Here is a 25,400-nt window from a genome sequence, read left to right as displayed (position 1 = left end):
AAGACCAGGAACCCCATCAGGAGTATCTTTGGTACAAGGACTACAGCACATCTGATCCCACTGAAGCCCAAATGAACAGAGAAAAAGTTATGTTATAACATTGGATTGCAACACCAAGCTCAGCAGCTTCAAGTAATTATTCTGCACTCCTCTCTCCTGCTCCTCTACATTCTCCTTTTATTCCTTTACCACCATCTCTCCTAGTGTAGCCAGGTAGCAGGAGAACTGTGTGAAGGGCAGTGGGTTTATGTTGGTAAGTGAGAGACAATAATTTACATGGGAAACAGGAAAGCAATAGGCTGATTGGCCTCTTTCAACATCATTAGAAGCTATGAGAAAATATAACTACCATGAAAAGCAAACCAACAGTACAGAACCACCAGCTGCCAAAACATTTTTGTTGGTTTCCTGCCATTGAGTCAGTTTTGAGTCCCCTTTGCCACTACTACCCATGCCCAGACTTTACAGAGCAGTTTCTCAAATGGCAACAGACTTAAATGCTGGTTGGGTCCTTTGGGGTTGTATCCTGTCTTTTCTTTCAGTGCCCCACAGCCCGGAGCCTACTCTCACACCATCCTTTGCCAGCTGCAACAATGCATCAGCACCCCAGCCTACGGACCAGAAGACTGTGTGTTCAATTACTGTCCCACAGATCTGAGCAGGTTCAGGCTCTTGGTCCTGTGAGGCACTGACAGCTGGATTGTCAGAGGTGCTACATTTTGTTTGAGATGCTCTGCATGAACACCCAATGAAACATTAAGGATCCTGTGGCAATACTTTGAAGAAGCTCAGGGCAGTTCACTTCTGGCTATCTTCTACCCCTTGACCAACACTTTGGGGTTAGATCATGCATCGCCTTGGACTTGCATTTTTTTCAGGCTGGCTCCTGGGGCAATCTATTTCTGGGATCAGGGTAGTCTCAGTGCAGAAGCTGGCTGAACTCTCTGCTACATTGAGAGCTAATGGAGTCCTATCTCAGGCTCACTGAACTGTTGCTAACGTCGAGTGTTTGACATTCACAAATATTCAATATCACTTGGGTCTTGATAAAAAAATCAATATATTAATTAAAAATGTTTGTATTTTAATGTTTATTAGCCACAAGACACACAAGCATGCTTCAAATACATGCACAGACAGACAAACACAAAATAGGACTGTTGTAACTCCCCTCCCTCACCTTCTTATTTTCACTTCTCCTCTTCCTTTCTAGTTCTGATGGAAGGTTTCAGCCCGAAGCATTGACCATTTACTCTTTTCCATTGATGCTGCCTGGCCTGCATTTTGTGTGTGTTGCTGTGACCGAGTAGTTTAAACCCACAGCAGGGTGATCAGCCAGATTTCCCAGTCTGAGAGCTGGGAAGCCTGTGGAAGTTTCTGGTGTCCTGTTGGACTTTACGTGGAAGAGGACAGTGGAGCACTTCAGCAGTTGGCGCTTAAGGGGCCATGCAAGACTGTTATGTACCCCTAGGGACCGTTTTATCTGTAGACTGTCACATTAAAACACCGCGAGAATGAGAGTGACTTTTGGACACTGTTTGAGCTGTTCCAGAGAGCGAGAGAGAGAGGTGGAGATATTTGATGGACAATCGATGTTATGGTTTCTCTGCAGCTTGTTTGAATATACAAGGGACACACAGAAAGACACAGAGTAGAGACAAGATCAGGCATGGGCAAACTACGGCCCGGGGGCCATATGCGGCCCGTTAAGCTTTTTAATCCGGCCCGCAGGACTTGGTGAAATTATATTAATAAACCTTGTTAACGTTTTTTCCCCACAATTCTGGCGTTTTCCCAATAGATGACGCACTCTATATACATTGACCTTTGTTGAGGTGCAGCGTATTACTCCACATTTGCGCTTTACTCTTTGTTCGGCTCGACCTATTTGTGTGAACAGGCGTTCAGCATCATGAACATCAACAAAGCCAGCCACAGATCCAAGTTAACTGACCAACACCTCAGATCCATCCTGAGAATCGCCACAACAAAACTAAATCCAGACTTTGATGTGCTGGCTAAAAAGGGAGACCAACAACACTGTTCCCACTGAAATTAAAAATAAGTTTCTTCGTTGTGTTATGTAAAAAATGCATTTGAAAATATTTTTTTCAATAAGCCTTACATGTTACATGTCATTTCTGTTAAGTGATGGACATGAGTAGTGCGCAGGTGCACGTACGTTCTCAAAATAAAAAATGCGCTCCAGATCAAATAACGCGCTCCGCATACTGGCGTGCTGTCACTGTTCTGTCCTTGTGCTGGTCGTTGTTGAGTTTTGGCACAGGGGACAATTGAATAAGAAGGAGCAGGACAAGTAGACCTACATCTCCTACCGTTTTTGAAATAAAGACAGTCAGGAGGAGAGAGATGATGATAATATCCTGAAGAATAACGGAATTTTCAGTGCTTTAAAATAATAACTGTTACTATTAAAAAAGCTGTATTTTATTCATTTAATTTTCAGTGTTTTAAAAGTCATTTCAATAAATAGTTAAATACCATGGGACCTCAAAGACAGATATTTTGTTGTAATGCATTTGTTCATTTTCAATTGAAATTAAAGCACATGTTTTCTACATATCCCATGATATTTTATTTTCTCTTATGAGGTGTATTACCAAAACACTCCGTCCATCTGCTCCTGGTCCGGCCCCCCTGTCGAATTTTAGAACCCTTTGTGGCCCACAAGTCAAAAAGTTTGCCCACCCCTGGACAAGATGGATTCGGTCAATGGAAGACACCAATGAGTCAGTCACTGGTTTAAACTTTCAGTAGCCCAAAAGGGGTGAGTTGAGATCGATCCACAGTATTGATAGATGACTCTCACAAGTTTCTGCAACTAGAAAAAGCTTGCAGAGAGAGAAGAGAAGAGAAGAGAGGAGAGAAGGTTTGAAACAGAAGAAACCTAGTGACAAAGAGATCACTGTTTGGACTCTCTCTCTAAGTAGCTCGTGAGGGTGCGTTTGTTTCCATTCGGCCATGAAAGTGTGGTTGACACTTAGTTAATCCACAGGAGTGGGTTCTCTTTGTGAGAACCATGTGTGTGTTTACCCTCGTTTGGGTGTGGTAATTCACTGAAGAAAGACACCCCTGTAGCAAATCACTGTCGGAGTTATTTCACATGTCGTGGAACTGGATAAGTTGCTATCACGTTGTGTGTTTTGGGTAACCTTGTGGAATCTACCGGTGTGTCGACCCTTGCCTGGGTGGTGGTTCCCTTGAAGATGGTCCCCTTTGTGATGAGCTACTTGGTGATAATCCACACGTGGATTCTGTTCAAGAATCCTGTGGCCACCACTTTGGGATGTCCGGTAGCTGAATTCCGGTGTGGTACCACTTGTGTTGAACGGATATTCGTTGAAGATCACTGTCGGTGATACTTCGTGTGTGTGTGGAGTGGAACAACTTCGGAGATAAAACCTACTGTGATTGTTATTTTGTATTTCTGTCGTGGAATATCAATGTAATTGCCTTCTCACAACATTAGCCTTTGGATTGCAAACATCTCGCATTAATTAACCTGTGCATCTGAACTGAATTTTCTTACATACCATCGTAACACTGTATCACTTACCACCTGAGCTTGGAGAAGTTTGGTGATTTATATATTTACACCCATATATGCATAACACAGCTAACTCTTGGATTACCTGATTAAGTTACTATATGACTGTTACTAATAAAATAGTGTTTTGCTAACAGCAAAACCAGACTCTTGGTGTGTCCTATTGTTGCTGATACTTTCAAAGGGTTGCATGTACGTAACAAGAGCATGTTGCGCTTGGCTGCGCTGGGTCCTAGGAACTCCACAGAAAGATGCAGATAGGTTGCAGGTGAGCCCTGGCATCAGGCTATGTAGTCTGCCCTGCATTATCTGCTCAGTATCACACTGCTCTCTGGGGATTCTTGCATGTGCAACTGGCCTGGTGAATCCCACATCAAAAATACTTCCTTGGTTTCAAGAGTCAGGGTACATCCTGAAGTGACGAAAGGCACTCTATTAATGAAAGCTTCGTCTTTCTTTCCCCTTGTTCTGCCTCTTCTTCTTCCACAGCACCAAGAAAGAAGGTTGTGTTTGTATAAAAACATTATTAAGCTCATGGTCTGGCTCTCTGAACTGTGTCCATCTGCCTGCAGACTTTCATTAAGATGTATCTGGTGTCTGGGGATTTGTGGTTGCACACACTTAAGTGATCGTGGTGTATGGAATGGCATGCTCGAGAGTCCTTTGGCTCTCGCCCACTTATTAATGTGCTGTCCTCATTAATGTTTGATTTGAACTCGTTTATGGTTCCTCCTTTATTTTCAACAAGCTGGCAAAAGATCTTGGTCCCAGTTTCTAGTATTTCCTGTGCATTTCTAGTATCTGGCCAGCAGAAACCACCCAGCTAAAATTGTGGACAATCAAGAATAGAGAGAGAAAGAGCAAAAGAGGAAGGTTTTTTAGAAAAAGAAACCGTAAAAATAACAAAAAAAAAACATGTAAAAGTTGTATCTCTGATACTAAGGTGTCTAGTTACAACCCAGATCAAAAGTTCTGGAGACATTTGATGTGAGAGCAAGCGATACTCCTCTCCTCACAAGCACTGTCTCAAACCTACTGCCACTAAAGAATCTTCCACCACACCATATACACAAGTATATCACTGCAGAACAGCCTGCTGCACATAGGTCCTATGCCCCTCTGGCCCACTTTCTATGCAAAATAAAGCAAACTTGCTTTTATCATCCTGATGAAGGGTCATTGACGCAAAACTTAACTCCATGCCTCTCTGCAGACGATGTCTGATTGATGGGATGTTTCCGGTACTTTTTTCCCCCTTCCAAACTCCAGCATCTGCAGTGTTATGGCTTTCAGTCACTGAGCTGTCAGGCAAGAACTAAAGGTCCTTGGCTGATCATAAGATTAAATTTAATAGATGGGGTAACTTTAGAACTAAAAGCACCAAAAAGCTTTCGTGAAAGCTTCAGGGTTGTTCAAAGGTTCAAAGATTCATTTATTATCAAGGTATTTATCCCTATACAACTCCGAAATTTGTATTCTCCAGTTAGCCACAAAACACAGAAAGAGCATGAAAGTCGTTCAGAGAGAAACATCGGCACCCCCATACAAAATAGAATGACATCCCCAAAACCCCCCTCCCCCATACAAAATAGAATGACATCCCCAAAACCCCCCTCCCCCGTACAAAATGGAACAGGAACATTGACCCCCCCCAAAAATCCCCTAACCCCCAACACAAAACTCTCAGAACACTATCAGAACATCAACATCATTGTCAAATGAAGGGACGCTGCTGTATTTGTCCATGAGGCTCTCGTCCAAAATTGCGATGTATTCACAGAACAACCAGACCTGGACAACGTCATTATGAATGTGGCTTCCACTCAGCACTTTGCAAACAGGGCAAATTTGAATTTTACCCTGATCATTTTTGAAGGCTTCAAAGTACAACGTACATTTATTATCAAAATAAGTGTCCTATATACATCCTTGAGATTCGTCTCCTTTCAAGCACCCATATTAAAAAAAGAAACCCAATAGAACCTTTTGGAAAAAAAAGGCTGACATCCTCACCTTTTCAATCTGGGCCGGTGCTTAAATTGTCCAAACTTTGGGCTGTTCCTCACTCTCGGGCCTGGGCCCCGCCACCTTGAATCGGCGTATACCCAACCTTTCCAATTTGGTCCAGCCCTTAAAATGATCAAACCTTGGGTCTTTACTCACATTTGGGCCCAGGCCTGGGTCCCACCGTCTCAACTCAACCTCACCTTGGTTCTGCTGCATCGAATCATCTCCAAGTCTGCTTCAGCAATGGCCAAACATTGGCTCATTCTCCACTCTCAGGCTCAGGCCTTCCACCTCAATTCGGCCCATACACGCCACACTGCAACCATCCTGCACCTTCGAGATTTATGTTCATACCACAAAAATACCAGGCCCTACAGCCAGTTCAAAAGCTCAGTGTTGACAAGGAAGTTACAGGCTATTTACTGCAGTGATCATTTACTTGAAAAAGTGCAATTAATAAAGTAGTCAGTAGTATTGTTTGTTTTCCTTGCTACAGGCAGGTAGACACTGCGCTTCACCAGTGCTATCTTAAACCCTCATATTAGGCATTGACCTTTGCTGGTGAGGTTTGTGTGAGCTAAAACTTAAAGAGGCTTTTGGCCTCCTAACTAATTAACATACTAATGGATTGGTTCTTCGCTTAATAATTTCACTGCACTATTTGTGACAAGATGTATACAATTATGCTGAGTGTTTACATAAATATAAGCTTGCTCTCTATTTTAATGCAGGATTACCTCAGAAATCTACTCCAAAATGTTTATATCATACAGTATTTCTCAGAATACTTCTTTGTGAAGGCTGAAATATTGGCTTTTTACAGCCTGAAGCAAAATTATGTCTTCCAACTGAGTCCAGTACTCTGCTTGCAATTACTTGTTGAAGAGCAGTCTGTCTGCTCATAGGACTAATGATCAAGTATCACAAATTCCTCTGGACGAAACATATCAGTGCAGATGGTCTCTGTTCTGTATTTCTAGTGAAGTTGTAAACCTGCCCAGGCAGGCCTCTCTGTACTTGGCCTTTAGATGATTATGTGATGGAGCACACAGAGAGAAGTGAAGAAATCCATACTGGCTGGATTTCCATTAATAAACTGCCCTGAGCTAAACAGTGGTGGTCAAATACAGAGCTCAGGTTCACTCAGGTGCCAGGCTTGATCTCAGCAAATGAGATGTATGGAAACATCAATGCCCATGAATAGAAAAACCTACAAAAAGTAGTGGATAAAGTTCAGTCCATCACAGGAAAAGTCCTCTCTAACTTTGAGCACATCTACAAGAAGCTTTGTCACCTACAAGAAAGCAACATCCATCATCAAGGTCCTTCGCCGTGCCGGCCATGCTCTCTTCTTGCTGCTGCCACTGGGAAGGAGGTGCAGGAGCATAGGTCCCACAGCACCAGGTTCACAGTTGTTCCCGTTCAACCATCAGGCTTCAGAACCAGTTTGGATAACTTCACTCACCTCAAGATTGAACTGAATCCATGATCTATGGACTCATTTTCTAGGACTCTACAGCTCATGTTCTCAATATAATTTAGTTAGCTATTTGTCCAACTACTAATTATAATTATTTGTTTCTTTTGTAATTGCAGTTAGTCTTATTATGAACATTTGTTGTTTGCAAGTCTTTGTGTGTAGCTTTTTTCATTGATTATATTGAGTTTCTGTGTGGAATGAGCTTCCTGTAGAAGTAGTAGAGGCCAGTTCAGTTGTGTCATTTAAGGTAAAATTGGATAGGTATATGGACAGGAAAGGAGTGGAGGGTTATGGGCTGAGTGCGGGTAGGTGGGACTAGGTGAGATTAAGGGTTCGGCACAGACTAGGAGGGCCAAGATGGCCTGTTTCCGTGCTGTGATTGTTATATGGTTCTTTGTATGTACTGTGAATGAATGCCCACAAGAAAATGAATCTCGGGGTAGTATATGGTGATACACTGTATACGTAGTTTGATAATAAATTTACTTTGAACTTTGAGTGATTCAAATGGTTTGCAATTCTGGATAGGGTGTCGGCAAATGAAAGTGCAGAAAACCCTAAATGTTAACTTGTAGGTTGAGTCGGTGGTGAGGAAGGCAAATACCATGTTAGCATTCATTTAAAGAGGCCTGGAATATAAGAGCAAGGATGTGATGCTGAGGTTTATAAGGCACTGGTGAGGCCTCACTTTGATTATTGTGAATAGCTTTGGGCCCCTCATCTTAGAAAAGATGTGCTGGCAATGGAGACGGTCCAGAAGAGGTTCACAAGGATGATTCCAGGAGTGAAAGGGTTATCATACGAGGAACGTTTGATGGCTCTGGATCTGTACTCAATGGAATTCAGAAGGACCGGGGGATCTCATTGAAACCTTTCGAATGTTGAAAGGCTTAGACAGAGTAGATGTGGAGAGGATGTTTCCGTTGGTGGGAGAGTCTAGGACAAGAGGGCACAGCCTCAGGATAGAGGGGTGCCCTTTCGAAACATAGATGCAGAGAAATTTCTTTAGCCAAGGGGTGGTGAATTTGTGGAATTTGTTGCCACGTGAGCTGTGGAGGCCAGGTCGTTGGGTTCCACATGGTAGGCTTTTTCAGAAAGTCAAAAGGCATGGGATCGGGAGAAGTTTGGTCAGGTGGATTCAGAATTGGCTTGCCTGCAGAAAGCAGAGGGTCGTAGTGGAGGGAGTACATTAGGACTGGAGGGTTATGACTAGTGGCGTCCTACAAGGATCTGTTCTGGGACCTCTACTTTTCGTGATTTTCATTGATGACCTGGATGTGGGGATAGAAGGCTGGGTTGGCAAGTTTGCAAATGATACAAAGGTTGGTGATGTTGTGGATAGTGTAGAGGATTGTCAAAGATTGCAGAGAGACATTGATAGGATGCAGAAGTGGGTTGAGAAGTGACAGATGGAGTTCAACCCAGAGAAGTGTGAGGTGGTACACTTTGGAAGGACAAATTCTGAGGCAGAGTATAAAGTAAATGGCAGGATACTTGATAGTGTGGAGGAGCAGAGGGATCTGGGGGTACATGTCCACAGATCCCTGAAAGTTACCTCACAGGTAGATAGGGTAGTTAAGAAAGCTTATGGGGTGTTAGATTTCATAAGCCGAGGGATAGAGTTTAAAAGTCATAAGGTAATGATGCAGCTCTATAAAAACTCTGGTTAGGCCACACTTGGAGTACTGTGTCCAGTTCTGGTCGCCTCACTACAGGAAGGATGTGGAAGCATTGGAAAGGGTACAGAGGAGATTAAAGGAGCTAGGGCTTTACTCTTTGGAGAGAAGGGTGATGAGAGGAAACATGATAGAGGTATTCACAATATTAAGAGGAATAGATAGAGTGGACAGCCAGCGCCTCTTCCCCAGGGCACCACTGCTCAGTACAAGAGGACATGGCTTTAAGGTAAGGGGTGGGAAGTTCAAGGGGGATATTAGAGGAAGGTTTTTTACTCAGAGAGTGGTTGGTGCATGGAATGCACTGCCTGAGTCAGTGATGGAGGCAGATACACTAGTGAAATTTAAGAGACTACTAGACAGGTATATGGAGGAATTTAAGGTGGGGGGGTTATATGGGAGGCAGGGTTTAAGGGTCGGCACAACATTGTGGGCCAAAGGGCCTGTACTGTGCTGTACTATTCTATGTTCTATGTTTTATGTATTTAAGGCAGAGATTGATAGGTTCTTGATTGGACACAGCATCAAAGGTTACAAGGAGAAGTCCGGGAACTAGGGTTGAGGAGAAGAAAAAAGATCAACTATGATTGAATGGTGGAGCAAACTCAATGGGCCAGATGGCCTAATTCTGCTCTATGCATTATGGTCTTATGGTGTAAGTGTCCTAATATTGTTCAAATATTTAAGAAAATGCATGCAGTGACAACTCAGTCTTTGGTCTCTTTCTTGGCTTTGATCTGTGGTTTCCATAGCCAAGATCATAATTCTACTTAAAGTATTTAAGGCTCTATTACTCCACCATTTTCATCAACTCTTTCATTGCCCCTGCTGTATAACCTGATTACCTAATTTCAAATTGATAAATCCTTTTAGTTCATTGTCAGTAGAAGCAAAGTCCTTGGACAAATTTCATCCTTGTACTATTCTTAGTCTGTTTCTCTGACTGCATCTGTCCAATCTTGGCATCCTATTTAATATTCAATTAGACTTTCATGCCCTAAACTTATTAATCTCACTGTTGTGGTGACTATCATCAATCATGTTGCAATTCACTCAAAAGTCAAGCATATAAAAATTCCCTTGGCTAGCTTTCTCATTCTGAATAATATTGTCTGGTTCCCTACTTTTCATAGCAGTAATTTCAATCATGTGTACACAAATCTCTCTCACCAAACCTATTTTTATTCTCTATCCTCTTCCAAAACCTTAGTTTGCTAACTCTGCTATCCTTGGCTTTACCCCAGTTGCCCTTATATTTGAATTAAGGGAGGATGTATTGTTCGTGTTGGGTCTCTTATAAGAGAATTAAGGTGGATAAGTCCCCAGGGTCTGAAGGGCCAAATTGCTGATTCAGAGAAGGCAAAAGGTAAGAAGGGGTCTCTGTTTCATAACAAATGCTCTGTGATGCTTGGATGTGTCAGTTTAGTAATACTCTTATTACCCTGACTTGGAACATCTAATGATTAAATGCTAACTCTTCTACTTACAAAAAGAGTTCTCCTCCATGATCCTGATCACATTTTACATACTGTCAAAAGCTGATGGTAATCAGACAGTCGAGATATTGAATGCGGCCATCACAAAACAAGGAACAGCTCACTCAAGCGCCTTTCAAATCATAGTCAGGGACTTGGTGCAGGTTTGTTTGAAGAAATCTCTGCCCTATTACTATCAGCATAAAACCTGCAGCACCAGGAGTCCCAACATACTAGAGAACTTCTATACCACGGTAAGGAAGCCTATACCAGGCTGCATTTCTGGAAATCTAATCACCTGGCTGTCCTTCTCTTACCTGTATACAGACAGAGGCTAAAGTGCAAGGCTCCAGTGATAAGGACAACAAAGAGCTCATCTCAGGAGGCAGAGGAGCAGCGATGGGGTTGCTTTGAGTCAGTGGACTGGGCCATGTTCAAGGGCTCATGAGAGGATCTGAACTAATACACCACGGTTGCCATGGGCTTTCTAATAACATTCATAGATGAACGTGTACACACAAAATCATTCAGAGTCTTCCTCAACCAGAAGTCTCGGAGGCTGATGTGCGAACAACCTTCAGGAAGGTAAACCCATTCAAAGCAGCCAGCCAGATGGGGTACCTGGCCGAGTATTAAAGACCTGTGCTGATCAAGTGGCTAGAGAGTGCACCAATATCCTTAACTTCTCACTTCAGCATTTATGAGCATTTGCAAAACCATGGTGTAATTAGGGAGAGTCTGCATGGCTTTGTGCAGGGCTTTGTGATTAATGAAGATAAAGCTGTGGATGTAATCTACATGGACTTTAGTAAGGCATTTGACAAGATCCATCATAGGAGGTTCATCCAGAAGATTTAGATGCATGGGATCGATGATGAATTGGCTGTTTAGATTCATAAGTGGCTTGCCAATAGATGACAAAGGGCAGTGGCCAACGAGACTTATGGAGGTCTCTGATTGTTGACATTCCAGTGATCTGTATTGGGGCTTCTGCTGTTTGCGATGTAAGTACTGTAAATGACTTGGACAAAAATGTACTGTACTGTGCAAAAGTCTTAGGCATCCTAGATCTTTTATATAAATTTTGTTATAGATGTTTAGCATTTCGTATTCTGCATTAGTATGTTGGTAAAAAAGAGTAAATTTTAGATTTCCAAACATTTATTTTCCAAAAAAAATCAAAAGTTACAGAAATTTTTTTTATTTCATTTTAGAAAGTAATATATTAAGTATAGGCATCCGTTAGTCTTGTGAGACCATGGATTTGCAGGTTTCCAGGGCGCAGGCAGACACATCATGCTGCCTCAGCTGAGGCTCGAACCAGTGACCTTTAGATCACTAGACCGATGCCTTATCCACTAGGCCACGTTTGTTGGCAGCATGTTTGTGTCCCTGAGCAAGGCACTTAACAACACATTGCTCTGCGACGTCACTGGTGCCAAACTGTATGGGTCCTAGTGCCCTTCCCTTGGACAACATCGGTGGTGTGGAGAAGGAAAAGCCTGCAGCTTGGGCAACTGCCGGTCTCCCATACAACCCTGCCCAGGCCAGCGCCCTGAAAACTCCAGGCGCAGATTATTGGACTCTCGAGACCGACGGATGCCACCATTATATTAAGTAATGGACTACTTTTCAGATAAAAACTTGATAACTTTGTAGGTGTATAGCCCAGTGCATGATTAAACAAAGATAACAAGCATGTCCCGATGATCAATGACAATGAGTGGAATTAACTGAACTGATTAACAGAAGAGGGTATCAAACGGGGTGAAGAACAACCAAACTAAAATGTGAGGGAGCAGCAGATATGACAGTTTAACCTTCAAATCATCAATTCTTACACCATGGCAAGAGTGAACATAGCAACAAGACACAAGGTGATCATCACTGCATCAAGAGGATCTGTCCCAAGCAGAAATTTCACCCCAAACTGGAGTTCCAAGATGTACTGTTCAGGTCATGTAAAGAAGCACAAAGAAACAGGCAAGGTTGAGGACCAGAAATGTAGTGGTCGACTTTGGAAATTGAGTGCAGTAGCCAAGAGATATATTGTACTGATGTCTCTTCTAGACCAGAAGACCAGCACTGCTGTCAGCTCTGAACTCACAGAAACCACTGGATCTCTAGTATACCCCTCTACAGTCCAGAGAAGTCTAATCAGAAGTGGTCTTCATGGAAGAGTTGCTGTCAAAAAGCCATCCTTTGAAGCGGGAACAAAGCCAAGAGACTCACCTAAGCTTAAAAACACAAGAACTGGGATGCTGAACAATGGCAGTAAGTGCTCTGGACTGTTGTGCCAAAATTTGAAAATTTGTCTCAAACAGGAGGCAGTTTGTCCATAGAAGTTCTGGAGAGTGCCACATGGGTGAGTGTTGGCAGTCAACAGTAAAGCATGGTGGACGTTCCCTGCGGGTTTGGGCGTATTTCTGCAAATGGAGTTGATGATCTGATTAGAACAAATAGGATCCACAATGCTGAGATGTACAAGCAGATTCTCATCCATCAGGGAAGCATCTGATTGACCCCAACATCATTCTGGAGCAGGACAATGACCCCAAACAAAAGGCCAACATCATAAAGAACTACCTTCTGTGAAAAGAAGAACAAGGCGTTCTGCAACAGATGGCATGACCGCCACAAAGCCCTGATCTCAATATCATCAAAGCTGTCTGGAATTAGCTGGAGAGGCAGAACAAGCAAGACAGGCCACATCTGCAGAAGAACTGTGACATATTCTTCAAGGTGTTTGGAACAACCTACCGGCCAATTTTCTTATAAAACTGCATGATGATGTACTTAAGAGATTTGATGCATTTTTAAAGACAAGGAGTGGTCACACCAAATATTGATTTGATTTTTTTTTACTGGTTACTGCTCTTTATAATAACTTTTTGATATTTAGAAAGCTTTTCATTTCATTATTTTTGAAAGCATCTTTGCTTTACAGGCCTTTTTTTTACATATACCCCAAACTTTTGCACAGTACTGTAGATGGGCAGGTTAGTAAGTTTGCAGATGATACGAAGACTGGTGGTGTTGTGGATAATGTTGAAGATTGACAAAGAATACAGCAGGATATAGATCAGTTGCAGATACGGGTGGAGAAACGGCAAATGGAGTTTACCCCAGTCAAGTGTGTTGTGTTGTACTTTGGTAAGTAAAATGTAAAGAGACAGTACATTGTTAAAGGCAGGATCCTTAACAGTGTTGATGAGCAGAGGGATCTTGTGGTCCAAGTTCATAACTCCCTGAAAGTGGCCACACAGGTTGATAGGGAGATTAAGAAAGCATATAGCCTGCTTGCCTTTAGTAGTCTTGGCACTGAGTTCCAAAGTCAATAAGTTATGTTGCAGCTTAATAAAACTCTAGTTAAGCCACATCTGGAATACTGCATACAGTTGTGGTTGCCCCATTATAAGAAGGTTGTTGAGGTTTTGGAGAGGGTGCAGAAGAGATTTACCAGAATGCTGCCTGGATTAGAAGGAATGCGCTATAATGAGAGGTTGGACAAATTTGGGTTGTTTTCTCTGGAGTGGTGAAGGCTAAGGAGAGATCTGATAGAGAGTTATAAGAGGCATACATAGAGTAGACAGAAAGTATCCTTTTACCATGGTTGAAATGTCTAATACCACAGGACATATATTTAAGTTGAGAGGGCTAATATCAAAGCAAATGTGAGGGGCATGTTTTTTTTTTACAGAGAGAATGGTGGTATTGCCTGGGGTAGTGGTAGAGGCAGAAAGATTAGAGAGTTTTAAGAGATGTTCAGCTAGGCACAGGAGTGGGAAGAAAATGGAAGAATATGGACATTGTGTAGGCAGAAGAGATTGGTTTGGTTACAAATTTAATTGCCTTGTGGTGTACTGTTCTATATTCTAAAGTTAGCTTTTCAGGCTATGCCAGAACAATAGACAAGTGAAGCCCAATAAAATTCATCTGCTAAAAAAAATTACTGAGCTGGATGAAACTTCCTGACAATTTACTAGCTTCGTGATTCTTATTAATTTTTAATGCTAGATTTTTATGCCACATATAGTGTTGAAACAAAAACATAAGATTATTCATTGAAATTCCCAAGGCAGCATTGTATACTCTTATGTGGGCATCTATCTTAAACGGCTCCTGGTTTTTTAAAGCTGTTGTCACAGATATTGACCATTCTCAATAAGTCCATTAACTGAAGGTTTTCAAGTATCACCCTTCCCTCTAATTCACTGATAGAAAAGTTTTTACACAACAGAATACCAAGGAGATCATTTTAGGAGTGCAAATAGATGGATTTTGTCTTATTGTTTAGAAACAAAGCAGAACAAAGTTAAACATAAACTCTTCAACTCTTTCTTAAGTAACTTTGTTAGATAAATAGTTACAATTAAGGGTTCATTTTTGTCTAATTGCACAACGGCACAGGAAGTTTGGATACTTTTGTGTGGATTGGCCTGTACAAGCTGGCCATTCTCAATAGAACCACTGACACCTATCAATTTAAGTGAAAACAAGTCCAGGGTTTGCTCGTGTTTAATAGGAGTGGAAGTCACTTGTACTAATAGATTTAGAGTGTTAAATTTGTTGGTTTGCTTCACCACTGGATTTCATATACACTCTAGCATGGATCCAGTTAGCAAAGATTCTTCAACATTTACAGTGGAGAGTCATTTGGGGTATATATAATATAAGATCCCTGACATCAGTAATTTCAATGGGACACATAGAAATGTAGATATATAGCCAAGAAAAATGTAAGGTCTCTTCTTAAATTATTTCAATCTAGTTCAATATATTTAATTATTTATGTGGTTTAGGATGTTTTAGATAATTCATTTTATAATTTTTCAACAAATTTGTAATTTTTCACTTTTAATAGATTTAAAATGGCTCCTAATGTCAGAACAATTACATATTATTTAACAAGCCCTATAGTATCCACAAAACTGGGAATTGGGGATTGACACAACCTGGGGACTACAATTCTGAACATCCTGAATTCACTGGGCCAGCAACTTGGACTGTGTATCCAGATCTGGAAAGAGCTGGCACAGAAAGACCTCAGGTCACAGCTTGAGGTACAGGCCAATAAGGCCTGAAATTTTGCCTTATTTTAACTCAAAATTAGTGACCAACATGAAGGACCCCCATTACCCATGGAATGCCCTGTTCTCATTGCTACCATCAGGGATGAGGTACAGAAGCTTGAAGGCACACACTCAACCGTTCAGCAGTAGCTTCTTCCCCCGGTCATCAGATTTCTGAATGGACGTTGAACCCCTGAACTCACTACTTTTATCGCTCTCTTTTGGCACTGTTTAATTAATTTAAACATTTTAATATACATATACTGCTTATTGTAGTTTACAGTTATTATTACGTATTACAAAGTACTGCTGCCGCATAACACCAAAATTCACAACATATGCCAGTGATAGTAAACCTGATTCTTATTTGTGGCTTTTAATATATTCCTAATGTGATGGGAGCTCCATTCTCCTGTTAATGGTTGAGAAACGTCAAGTAAAAAGGTTCACCTAAACAGCTAGTTCTGAATAGATTGTACTAATTGTCCAAATTGGAGAATCATAAAAAAGCACCTGAATTCAAACATGACTTATTATCCAGAATCCTTTATGGTTGCAAATATTAATATTGGGAATACTTATGAAATTACTCTTTAATCAGTATTTTAAACAATGTATTATTGTTTGAAAACCTGCGCTCAATCTGCTTCTTTAAATTCTTGGATGAGAAACTATCAGTCACAAATTGGGCTAGGTGCTGGGGACCGAGACTGAGTCTCGGGCCCAGGGGTCAGCGGCCAACCCAGAACCCAGGTGACGCACCTGGCAGCCAAAACCCAGGGACTGAAGCAAGGCCCGAATCCTGAGGGCACCGGACAGGGACTCCGCCTCACCCGCCCCACCCATGGTAGGAGAACTGACGGACAAAGCCCGGAGCACAAAATGCCCCAAGCTGTTCTCAGTGGTGATGGAAATGATGGTGGAGAACTAATTTACTACTTTATTTATGGAAAAGGTAACAGGGAAAACAGAATTCGATTCATTATCATTGACATGCAGGTTTTTTTTGTTTTGCAGCAGTACTGTGCAATGCATAAAAATACTATAAATTACAATAAGAATATAGAAAGCAGAAATAAATAGTGCAACAAGAGTGCACAATAGTAAGATAGGCTGATGGAGCATTCATTAGCACTATGTTTTACTTATTATCCCCATCAATGCCCATTACCTATAAAGAATTTAAAGTTAATTCATGAAATATTTCTATTGTTTTATTTATTTATTCATGTTTTGGGAATGGAAGCCAGAATTTACCGCCTATCCCACATTATCCTTGAACTGCGTGACTTGCTCAGCACTTCAGAAAGGAAAGATGGCAGATTAACTTTCCTGAAGAAAATTAGTGTACTGAATGTTTTGTATGACATGGCAATCCAGTAGTTTCATTTTCACAGTCCTTGATGCTTCTTGTTATCACACATTCCCACTGCTGTTTCGTATTAAACACCTCAGCTGCTGTTCTGGGATTCAGATACAGCATCAGCATAGATCTCATGATATAAGTCCAGTAAACCACCCACTATATTCATGTTCATTTTTTCATATAATATACTTTTAATTCTTTTAAACTTATTAATTTCTGGAAATCAATCAAACATTTTGCTTTGCTTTCTTTGAACATTCAATGGAGTGGTAATAATGCTTCTTTTAATCATTTTTAGCGATAATTAGCTGGTAAAAGATAATTAGTTGAACACACCTGAAGCTGTAAGGCATCGATCTTCTCAAAGTCCAGTGCCTCAGAATTTGCCACTTGAATCGTTAATATTCCCTTATTATAAACAATATTTCGATTCAAGTTAAAAGCTGCAGAATCTGGTCCTTGAAGAAAAACTCCAAATGTTCCATTGTTGCCCTATTGAATGGGAGAGGTGAAAGATAATCGGGCTCAGATATAGTGCCTTGTAAAAGTATTCAGCCCCCAACCCTTTGTTCACATAATGAGTATTTCAACCAGGAAATCTGATCAATTGGACTGATATGGTTTATTTGTGGATCACATGCTCCTTTTTTCACAATAGAGCCCAAATATAGGAAAAATTGTAAAGCATGAAAAACTAAAAATCCAAAAACTGAAACATCAGCAGTTCAAAAGTATTCATCTCCCTTTGCTCAGTGCTTAATTATACCACCTCTCGCAGCTATTACAGTCTTTTTGGATAAGTTTCTATTAGCTTTGCCCAATGTGATGGAACAAGATCTGCCAATTTTTCCTTGCAAATTTGCTCAAGTTGTGGCAGTTTAATGCAGGGTGGCGGTGGACAGAAATCTTTATGGTGCATAGTTGAAGTTTAATTGTCATTGAACCCTTGAATTCATACCATGGAAATGAAACAGCGTTACTCCGGGGCCAAGGTGCAGCATATACTGTATAGCACATGTAAGATAGCAAGCACATATAAAATACATTCACACAAAAAATATTGTCCAAGACCCTGAGTCCATAAGTGTTGCAGCAGTCTGCAGTTGAGCAAAATACAACTTGTTTTCTGCCGAGTGAACACTCGGGGCCACACTGACTCGGATGCCAGACCACGCCACCCCTAGCACCCCTAGCGGCTATAAACAGGTGATGCCATGGCTTGAGATTTAGTCCTCATTATGACCAAAGCCATGCAGATACTCCAACATCCACTCCTGCTGTCCGCCAATAAATCAGAGAACTGGACCTGCAGCATTCCAATTAACAATATCCAAAAGGGTCTAGCAATCACAAGAAAAGCAACTAAGATGAGCACTCGTTGTTAGACTGCACACCGTCTTCATGCACTGTCTCCTCTGATGCAACACCAGCATGATCCACACCTTGTCCAACTCCTTCAGTTTCTCCACCAAGGATCAACACACTGATGAGGTAGACCTGCAGTATTTTAAGTTCTTGTGCTTGTAAAAAAATGTTTAAAAGGGACAATAGCACCTTTAGTTGATCCTGTAGAAGCCGATTTGACTGAGCGTGGAACCATCTTATGGGAAAGTCTTTCCACAGATGTTCAATCGGGTTATGGTCAGGACTCTGACTGGGCCACTCAATGACATCAATTGTCTTTGTTTAAAGCCACTTCATGGTTGCTCTGGCAGTGTGCTTTGGGTCATTGTCCTGCTGAAAGACAAACTTCATCTTCAGTTTAAGCTTTCTGTCAGAGGCTAAAAGGTTTTTATACAGAGAGATCCTGGATTTAGCAGCGTTCATCTTCCCATCAATCCTGATCAGATTTCCAGTTACCACACAGTATTGATGACAAAAAGTTCCACTTTAGTTTCCTCTGAACACAAGACCTTCTTCACATCCTTACAGTATCTTCAAAGTGATGCTTTGCAAAGTCTTTATGGACAAGGACGTGCTTTTTTCTAGCGGTACGTGTGGTGTAAATCTAATTCTGCGCAACAGCCAGGTAACACCATCCCTGCTGTAAAGTATGGTGGAGGTAGCACCATGCTACGGGGATGCTTTTCAGCAGCAGAGACTTTAAATCTAGTCAGGATTGATGGGAAGATGAATGCTGCAGAATGCAGAGAGATCTTGGATAAAAACCTGCCAATCTCTTCCAGAAAGCATAAATAGGTGAGGAAGTCCGTCCTTCAGCAGGACAACAAACCAGAGCACACTACCAGAGCAACCATGGAATGGCTTCAAATGAAGAAAATTGATGTCCTTGAGTGGCCCAGTCAGAGTCCTGACCTTAACCCACTCAAACATCTCTGGAAAGACCTCAAGATTGCTGTCCACCACAACTCCCCAAATAACCTGGCACAGCTTGAGTAATATTGCAAGGAGGAATGGGCAAATCTAGGTCCATCACTTTGTGCAAAGCTCATAGAGACTTATCCAAAAAGACTTCAGGCTGTAATAGCTACAAGAGGTGGTTCAACTAAGTACTGAGCGAAGGGGGATGAATACTTTTGAACTGCTGACATTTCAGTTTTTGAATTTTAGTTGTTCATGCTTTACAATTGTCCATGTTTTTCAGCTCTACTGTGAAAAAAGAAGCACATGATTCACAAATGAAAATTCTCAATTAAATTGATCAAAATCCTGTCCCTGGTTTTAATAGTCATTCAAGTGATCAAAGGGTAGGAGGCTGAATACTTTTACAAAGCCTCGTAAATGGAAGATGAAATGGAAGTATAAATTTAAATTTAAATAAACTAACTTGATCAAGGTCTTGTGCAAAAATGTGAAGAATCGGCATGCCGTTTGCAGTCTCTTCAGGCACCATTGCATGGAATGTGTCAGTAGATATTCCGGGCGTTGAATAGAATACTGGCTTATTGTCATTGACATCAAGTATTAAAATTGTAATTGTTGTTGTCGCTGTAGCTGAAGGGTCCTTAATACCGTTGACAAGTTCAAAAGCCTGAAATTAATTTTAAAAATCATTTTCACTTCATTATCATTAAAATCAGTGGGAGTGTTAAGATGTTTTATCAATGCAACAAAGCAGCTGCATACAAAATGAAACCTAACTGTGCCTTCAGTTTTGATGACCTACTTTTCCTGCTTTCAAAAATCATCCAAACACGCACAAAGCCTAATCTTGCGCCACTCAAGTACTTGTTTTTTAAACTGAGCACCCTCTGTGGCTGACATCAGCTTTTCAAAATTAATGTAAAAGCAAATGCAAAGCCTTGCTTTGCTTCCACAGTGCAGGTTCTGAGTGCAAAACAATCGTATGAAGATTAAAAGGGGGAATGCATGCATTGAATCGCTTCATTAACCTGTTTGTTACAAAGGGAAGCAAAACAGAGACTTACCTATAACCGACTCACACAAATGGAGTGAAACAAGAGGGGAGTCTTACAGCTTGTATACCCTAACGTTGTAGCTAGTCAGCAATTTTTAACGTTGAACAGATTAAACTTCAGCACTGATACATACCAACATTTAGAATAATGGTAACAAACAAATAATAAAACATGATACAATTTAGTCATGATGAAAGAGAAATACAATAAATCATTGCATTTAGGTTTTTTGCTTGTGGTATGACTTACAGTGACATCAATTGTAATGAGTTCTTCCATAGCTTCTCTGTCCAGCATAGAGGAGGTGGCGACTCTACCAGTTATGTTATCCACTTTAAATGCACTGGTACCTAAAGTGAGAGAATGAGAGAATGCAACCCTGATTACATAAAATTAGACAGAAAATACCACACACAAATTAAATGTTTACCTATGCAATCCATATTGTGGCTTGTGCTAGCAATATACAGTATGTCTTCCCAGTTCTCGTAACCCCATATCCTTCTGATCTTGCAGCCTCCTGTCAACCTGTTGGCCGCGTCTGACTAATGGAAGGATTTCTTCGGCCAGCCTGTAGGCTGTACCCTTTTGAAGCATTGAACAGTCGGCCCTTTGATTCACTATGTCGGTGCTGACCATGGTGCCAAATTAAACTAACGCCATCTGCCTAAGCATGATCCATAACCCTTCATTTCTTGCATGTGCCTGCCTACTGTCATATATTTTTCCATCATCACATCTGGCAGTATTTTCCATGTTCCTCTGTGTTAAAGAAACTTACTCCACACATCTTGTTTAAAATTTCTCCCTCTTATCTTAAAGCTACGTCCTTCAGCATTTGGCATTCCTATCCTGGGAAAATTATTGTTGCTATCTAACCTATCTATACCTTTTATAATTTTATAAACCTCTCTCACATCTCCCCTCAGTGAAAACAACCCAAATTTGTACAACCTCTCATCATACCACATGCCTCTAATGCAGGCAGCATCCAGGTGAACATCTTCTGCATCCTTTCCAAAGACTTCACATCTTTCCTGAAATGGGATGACCTGAATTGCACACAATGCTCCAAATACGGCCTACCTAAAGTAATATTGGATTCTGTACTACAACAGGTCTTCATTATAGGCCCACTAGACATAGCGATATCGAGTCATATAGTAAAGTTCACAGTAAATTTATTATTGAATTACATATATGCCACCACATACAACCCTGAGGTTGGTCTCCTTGCGGGCATACACAGTAAATCCAAGAAGCATAATAGAGTCAATGCCAGACCGCACCCAATAGGACGAAAAAACCACCTACGTGCAAAAGGCAACGAACTGTGCAAACATAAAAGAAAAAAAATAACTAAGCAATAAATACCAAGAACATAAGATGAAGAGTCCTTGAAAGTGAGTCCACAGGTTGTGGGAACAGTTCAGTGACAGGGCAAATAAAGTTGAGTGAAATTATCCCCACTAGTCCACATGCCTGATAGTTGAGGGATACTAACTTCCTGAACCTGGTGCTGTGGGTCCTCAGACTTCTGGGTCTCCTTCTTGATGGCAGCATGAGAAGAGTACACAGCCTGGATGGTGGAGGTCCTTGATGATGAGTACTGCTTTGCCGTGACAGCACTCCATGTAGATGTGCTCAGTGATGGGGAGGCTTTACCCGTGATGGATGGGCCATATCCTTCACTTTTCGAATGATTTTCCATTCAAGGGCATTGGTGTTTCCATACCACATTGTGATGCAAACAGTCAATATACTCTCCAAGCACACCTATAGAAGTTTGTCAAAGTTTTAGATGTCATGCTGAATCTTCACAAACTTCTAAGGAAGTAGAGGCACTGCCATGCTTTCTTCTTAATTGCACTTCTGGGTTGACCCTTTGAAATGATAACAATGAGGAATTTAAAGTTGATGATCCTCTCCAACTCTGAACTCCTGATGAAGACTGGCTCATGGACCTCTGGTTTCCTCCTTCTGAAGTCAATAATCAGCTCCTTAGTCTTGCTGACATTGTGTAAGATATTTCTGTGGCACCACTCAGCCAGATTTTCAATTTCCTCCTAAATGCTGATTCGCCACCACCTTTGATTCAGCCAATGACAGTGAGTGATGTCATCAGCAAATGTAAATATAGCATTAAACATGTGCTTAGCCTCACAGTCATAACTATAAAATGAGTAAAGCAGTGGCTCTGCACACTAACTTAAGGTCAGCTGAGAAGATCATCGGGGTCTCTATTCCAGCCATCACGGACATTTACACTACATGCTACATTCGCAAAGGAAACAGCATTATGAAGGACCCCATGCACCCCTCATACAATCTCTTCTCCCTCCTGCCGTCTGGGAAAAGGCTCCAAAGCATTTGAGCTCTCATGATCAGACTATGTAACAGTTTCTTCCTCCAAGCTATCCTCAATACCCGAAGCCTGGACTGACACTTTGCCCTACTGTACTGTTTATTATTTATTGTAAATGCCTGCACTTTTTTTTGTACACTTTATGCAGTCCTGTGTAGGTCTGTAGTCTAGTGTAGCTTTTTCTGTGTTGTTTTTTACGTAGTTCAGTCTAGATTTTTGTACTGTGTCATGTAACACCATGGTCCTGAAAAACGTTGTCTCATTTTTACTATGCACTGTACCAGCAGTTATGGTCGAAATGACAATAAAAGTGACTTGACTTGACTTGACCTGTGCTGTGGAAATTGTGCAGGAGATGTTGCCAATCTGAACTGACTGGGGTCTGCAAGGGAAGAGATCAAGGATCCAAGTTATTGAATCTTGAGATGATGATATTGAATGCTGAACTGTAATTAATCTTGCTGTATGCAGCTTTGCTGTCCAGATGCTCCCATGGTTGATTGAAGAGACAACGAAGTGCAAAATTGAGCAAAATTGGCAAATTGGAGTGAATACAAGTAATTTCATAGGCAAGAGTTGATATATGTCATTACCAACTTCTGAAAACACTTCATCATAATGGATATTAATGCTACTGGATGATTGTGTTTGAGACAGATGTATGTATTATGCACTCCAGAACGATCAGTTATTTTGTCTGCACTCAGACACTGTTTTTGGTTCCCCATTATGGTTTAAATTCAAATGGCACCATGGTGTATCTCTGACTATAGGAATCGTGGTTACCAAGGAAACACTCAGCCTGCGTGCTCCACTGCCTTTGGTCACGCACTAGTCTGAATTTGGGGCACGGAATTGCTTCCATATTGGTTCCAGTTCATGGCAGCATTGACACCTGGTCCTTACAAAGCAGTATGTGTGAAGTCAGTGATGCTCCACACCACAGGAAAGCCTGTTATCTCTTGAAAGAATTGACTGAAATATAGTCAGCTTCTTTGAATAGAGTGTCCTACTGACCTTTTGTACTCACAGTGGAAGAAAAAATATAAAAAAGTAATAAAATGGTTAATTTGACAGGCACAAGCAATGTTACCCTTGTCCTTTTCCGAGGCTGAAGTTGCATCTCAGCTGATGACAGATTTTAATGAATTCATGCTTAGTTAGGCACAGATATCTAACATGTTATTCAGTGCTTGCTGAACTGCATGGGAGATATGGATTCCCACCGAGCATTCTTCTGCTTCACTTCATCCTCCCTCTCGCACCATCTTGTCCATTGCTGCGTGCCTGGGCAGAGCCTGCCTGTCATGCGGTATTGTAGCAGAAAACTCAGCATGCAATCGGTGACTAGAGGGAACTTCCCACAAAATGCAAAGCTTGTAAAACGTCCTTTAGCACTTGCTCTCTGACTCCTTCTGTGCTTCTGAAACTTGAACATGTACAGAAACCAGTAGAACTGCAGCAAGAGTCAACAAAAATACACCAGCAACAAATATGCAGAGTTAAGGAACAAACAAGTAGATTCAGAATCAAAAGCAGACTGGTGCAGAAAAGATCAACTATTGGCAGTGGGAAGTGGGACCCTCCACCTCACAGCTTATATTAATGATCCTGGAATTGAATGCTTCATCTGAATCTGGGTGAGACAGATAACACTAAGCAGGTTGGCAACGCTGAGCAGAGCAGAGATATCTCTTACTATCTTTCTTTTGGTTAGTCCTGACGAAGGGTCTCGGCCCGAAATGTCGACTGTACTTCTCCCTATAGATGCTGACTGGCCTGCTGCGTTCCACCAGCATTTTGTGTGTGTTGCTTGAATTTCCAGCATCTGCAGATTTCCTCGTGTTTGCGTTTTTAAAACGACGAACAGACTGAGTTTCTTGTCTCTTGAGGAAAAGAAGACTCAGGAATGAACTATTTGGTGTCTTTAAAATGCTTCACTTGCAGAGAAGAGCAGAGCCAGAGACCATCATTATAAGACAGTATTATCTGCTCCAGGTACACACCCCCATCCACATCATTAGATTCACCATTAACAAGAACCTCTATTGGATTAACCTCATAAATACTGTGGCTACAAAAGCAGGTCAGAGGGTGGGCTGGGTGTTGCACCTCCTGGCACCCCCAGACATTCCATCAAAACTGGAGCGTGAAGGAAAACTTTCCTCTTGTCTGGATGAGTGCAGTTCCAACAACATACAAGGATCTCAACATCACTGCAGACAAAGAACTCCTCTTGATCTACCACTCTAAATATTTGTCCCTGACACACTCAGCAGCTGAAGTGGGCATCACCTACAAAACGTTGTGTGCTTGCTCAGCCTGGCTTTCTGACAACATCTCCTAAGATTTCAGACTCTACCACCAAGAAGCACTACCTCCTGCAGGATTCCCTCCCAGGTACACACAATCCTGACTTAGAAATATATCCCTGGCTCTTCAGTATTGCTGTGGCCTAGTCCTGGAATTCTTTACCTAAAATGTGATTCCTTTCACTAGATGGACTTCAGTGGGTCAAAAAGGTAGCTGATCAACTCCTCATGAAATTTAGAAATCAATAGTGCATTATGGACCCCATTCATTTGTCAGTGTGGTATGACATGGGTGATCATGGCTTTCCATGACTGCGACTATTCTCAGCAAATTTTTAAACAGAAGTGGCTTGCCTTGCCTTCTTCTGCCCAGTGTCTGTACAAGATGGGTGATCCCAGCCATTATCAAAATTCTTTAGAGGTTTTCTGCCTGGCGTCAGTAGTCACATAACCAGGACTTGTGATATGCACCAGCTGCTCATACGTCTATCCACCACCTGTTCCCATGGCTTCATGTGACCCTGAGCAGGGGGCTAAGCTGGTGTTACACCTTATCCAAGGGTGACCTGCTGGCTACTAGAGGGAAGGAGCACCTTACACCTCCTTTGGTAGAGACGTATCTCCACCCTGTCAACCCGTTGTGGATTACAGAGAGAGGAATAGTTCATACAACACACGTGGAAGACCTTCAAAATCAAA

At 41.5% G+C, this 25,400-nt stretch overlaps 1 protein-coding gene across 1 annotated transcript in view; it reads right to left on the bottom strand.

Moving 5' to 3' along the window:
• The window catches only part of LOC132396636 (cadherin-related family member 2-like), a 143,785-nt gene that overhangs the window by 93,069 nt on the left and 25,316 nt on the right, over positions 1-25,400 (bottom strand). The window contains exons 10-12 of the mRNA XM_059974351.1: positions 20,274-20,374; positions 19,433-19,636; positions 16,981-17,136 (exon numbers count right to left, since the gene is read on the bottom strand). Coding sequence (XP_059830334.1) covers positions 16,981-17,136; positions 19,433-19,636; positions 20,274-20,374 — 461 coding nt within the window. The remainder of the gene's footprint in view (positions 1-16,980; positions 17,137-19,432; positions 19,637-20,273; positions 20,375-25,400) is intronic.

The sequence above is a fragment of the Hypanus sabinus genome, chromosome 7 (genome assembly GCF_030144855.1).
Source record: "Hypanus sabinus isolate sHypSab1 chromosome 7, sHypSab1.hap1, whole genome shotgun sequence".
NCBI classification, from domain to species: Eukaryota; Metazoa; Chordata; class Chondrichthyes; order Myliobatiformes; family Dasyatidae; genus Hypanus; species Hypanus sabinus.
Note: the sequence above shows the minus strand (reverse complement) of the source record. Positions and strands in the feature narration are given on the sequence as shown.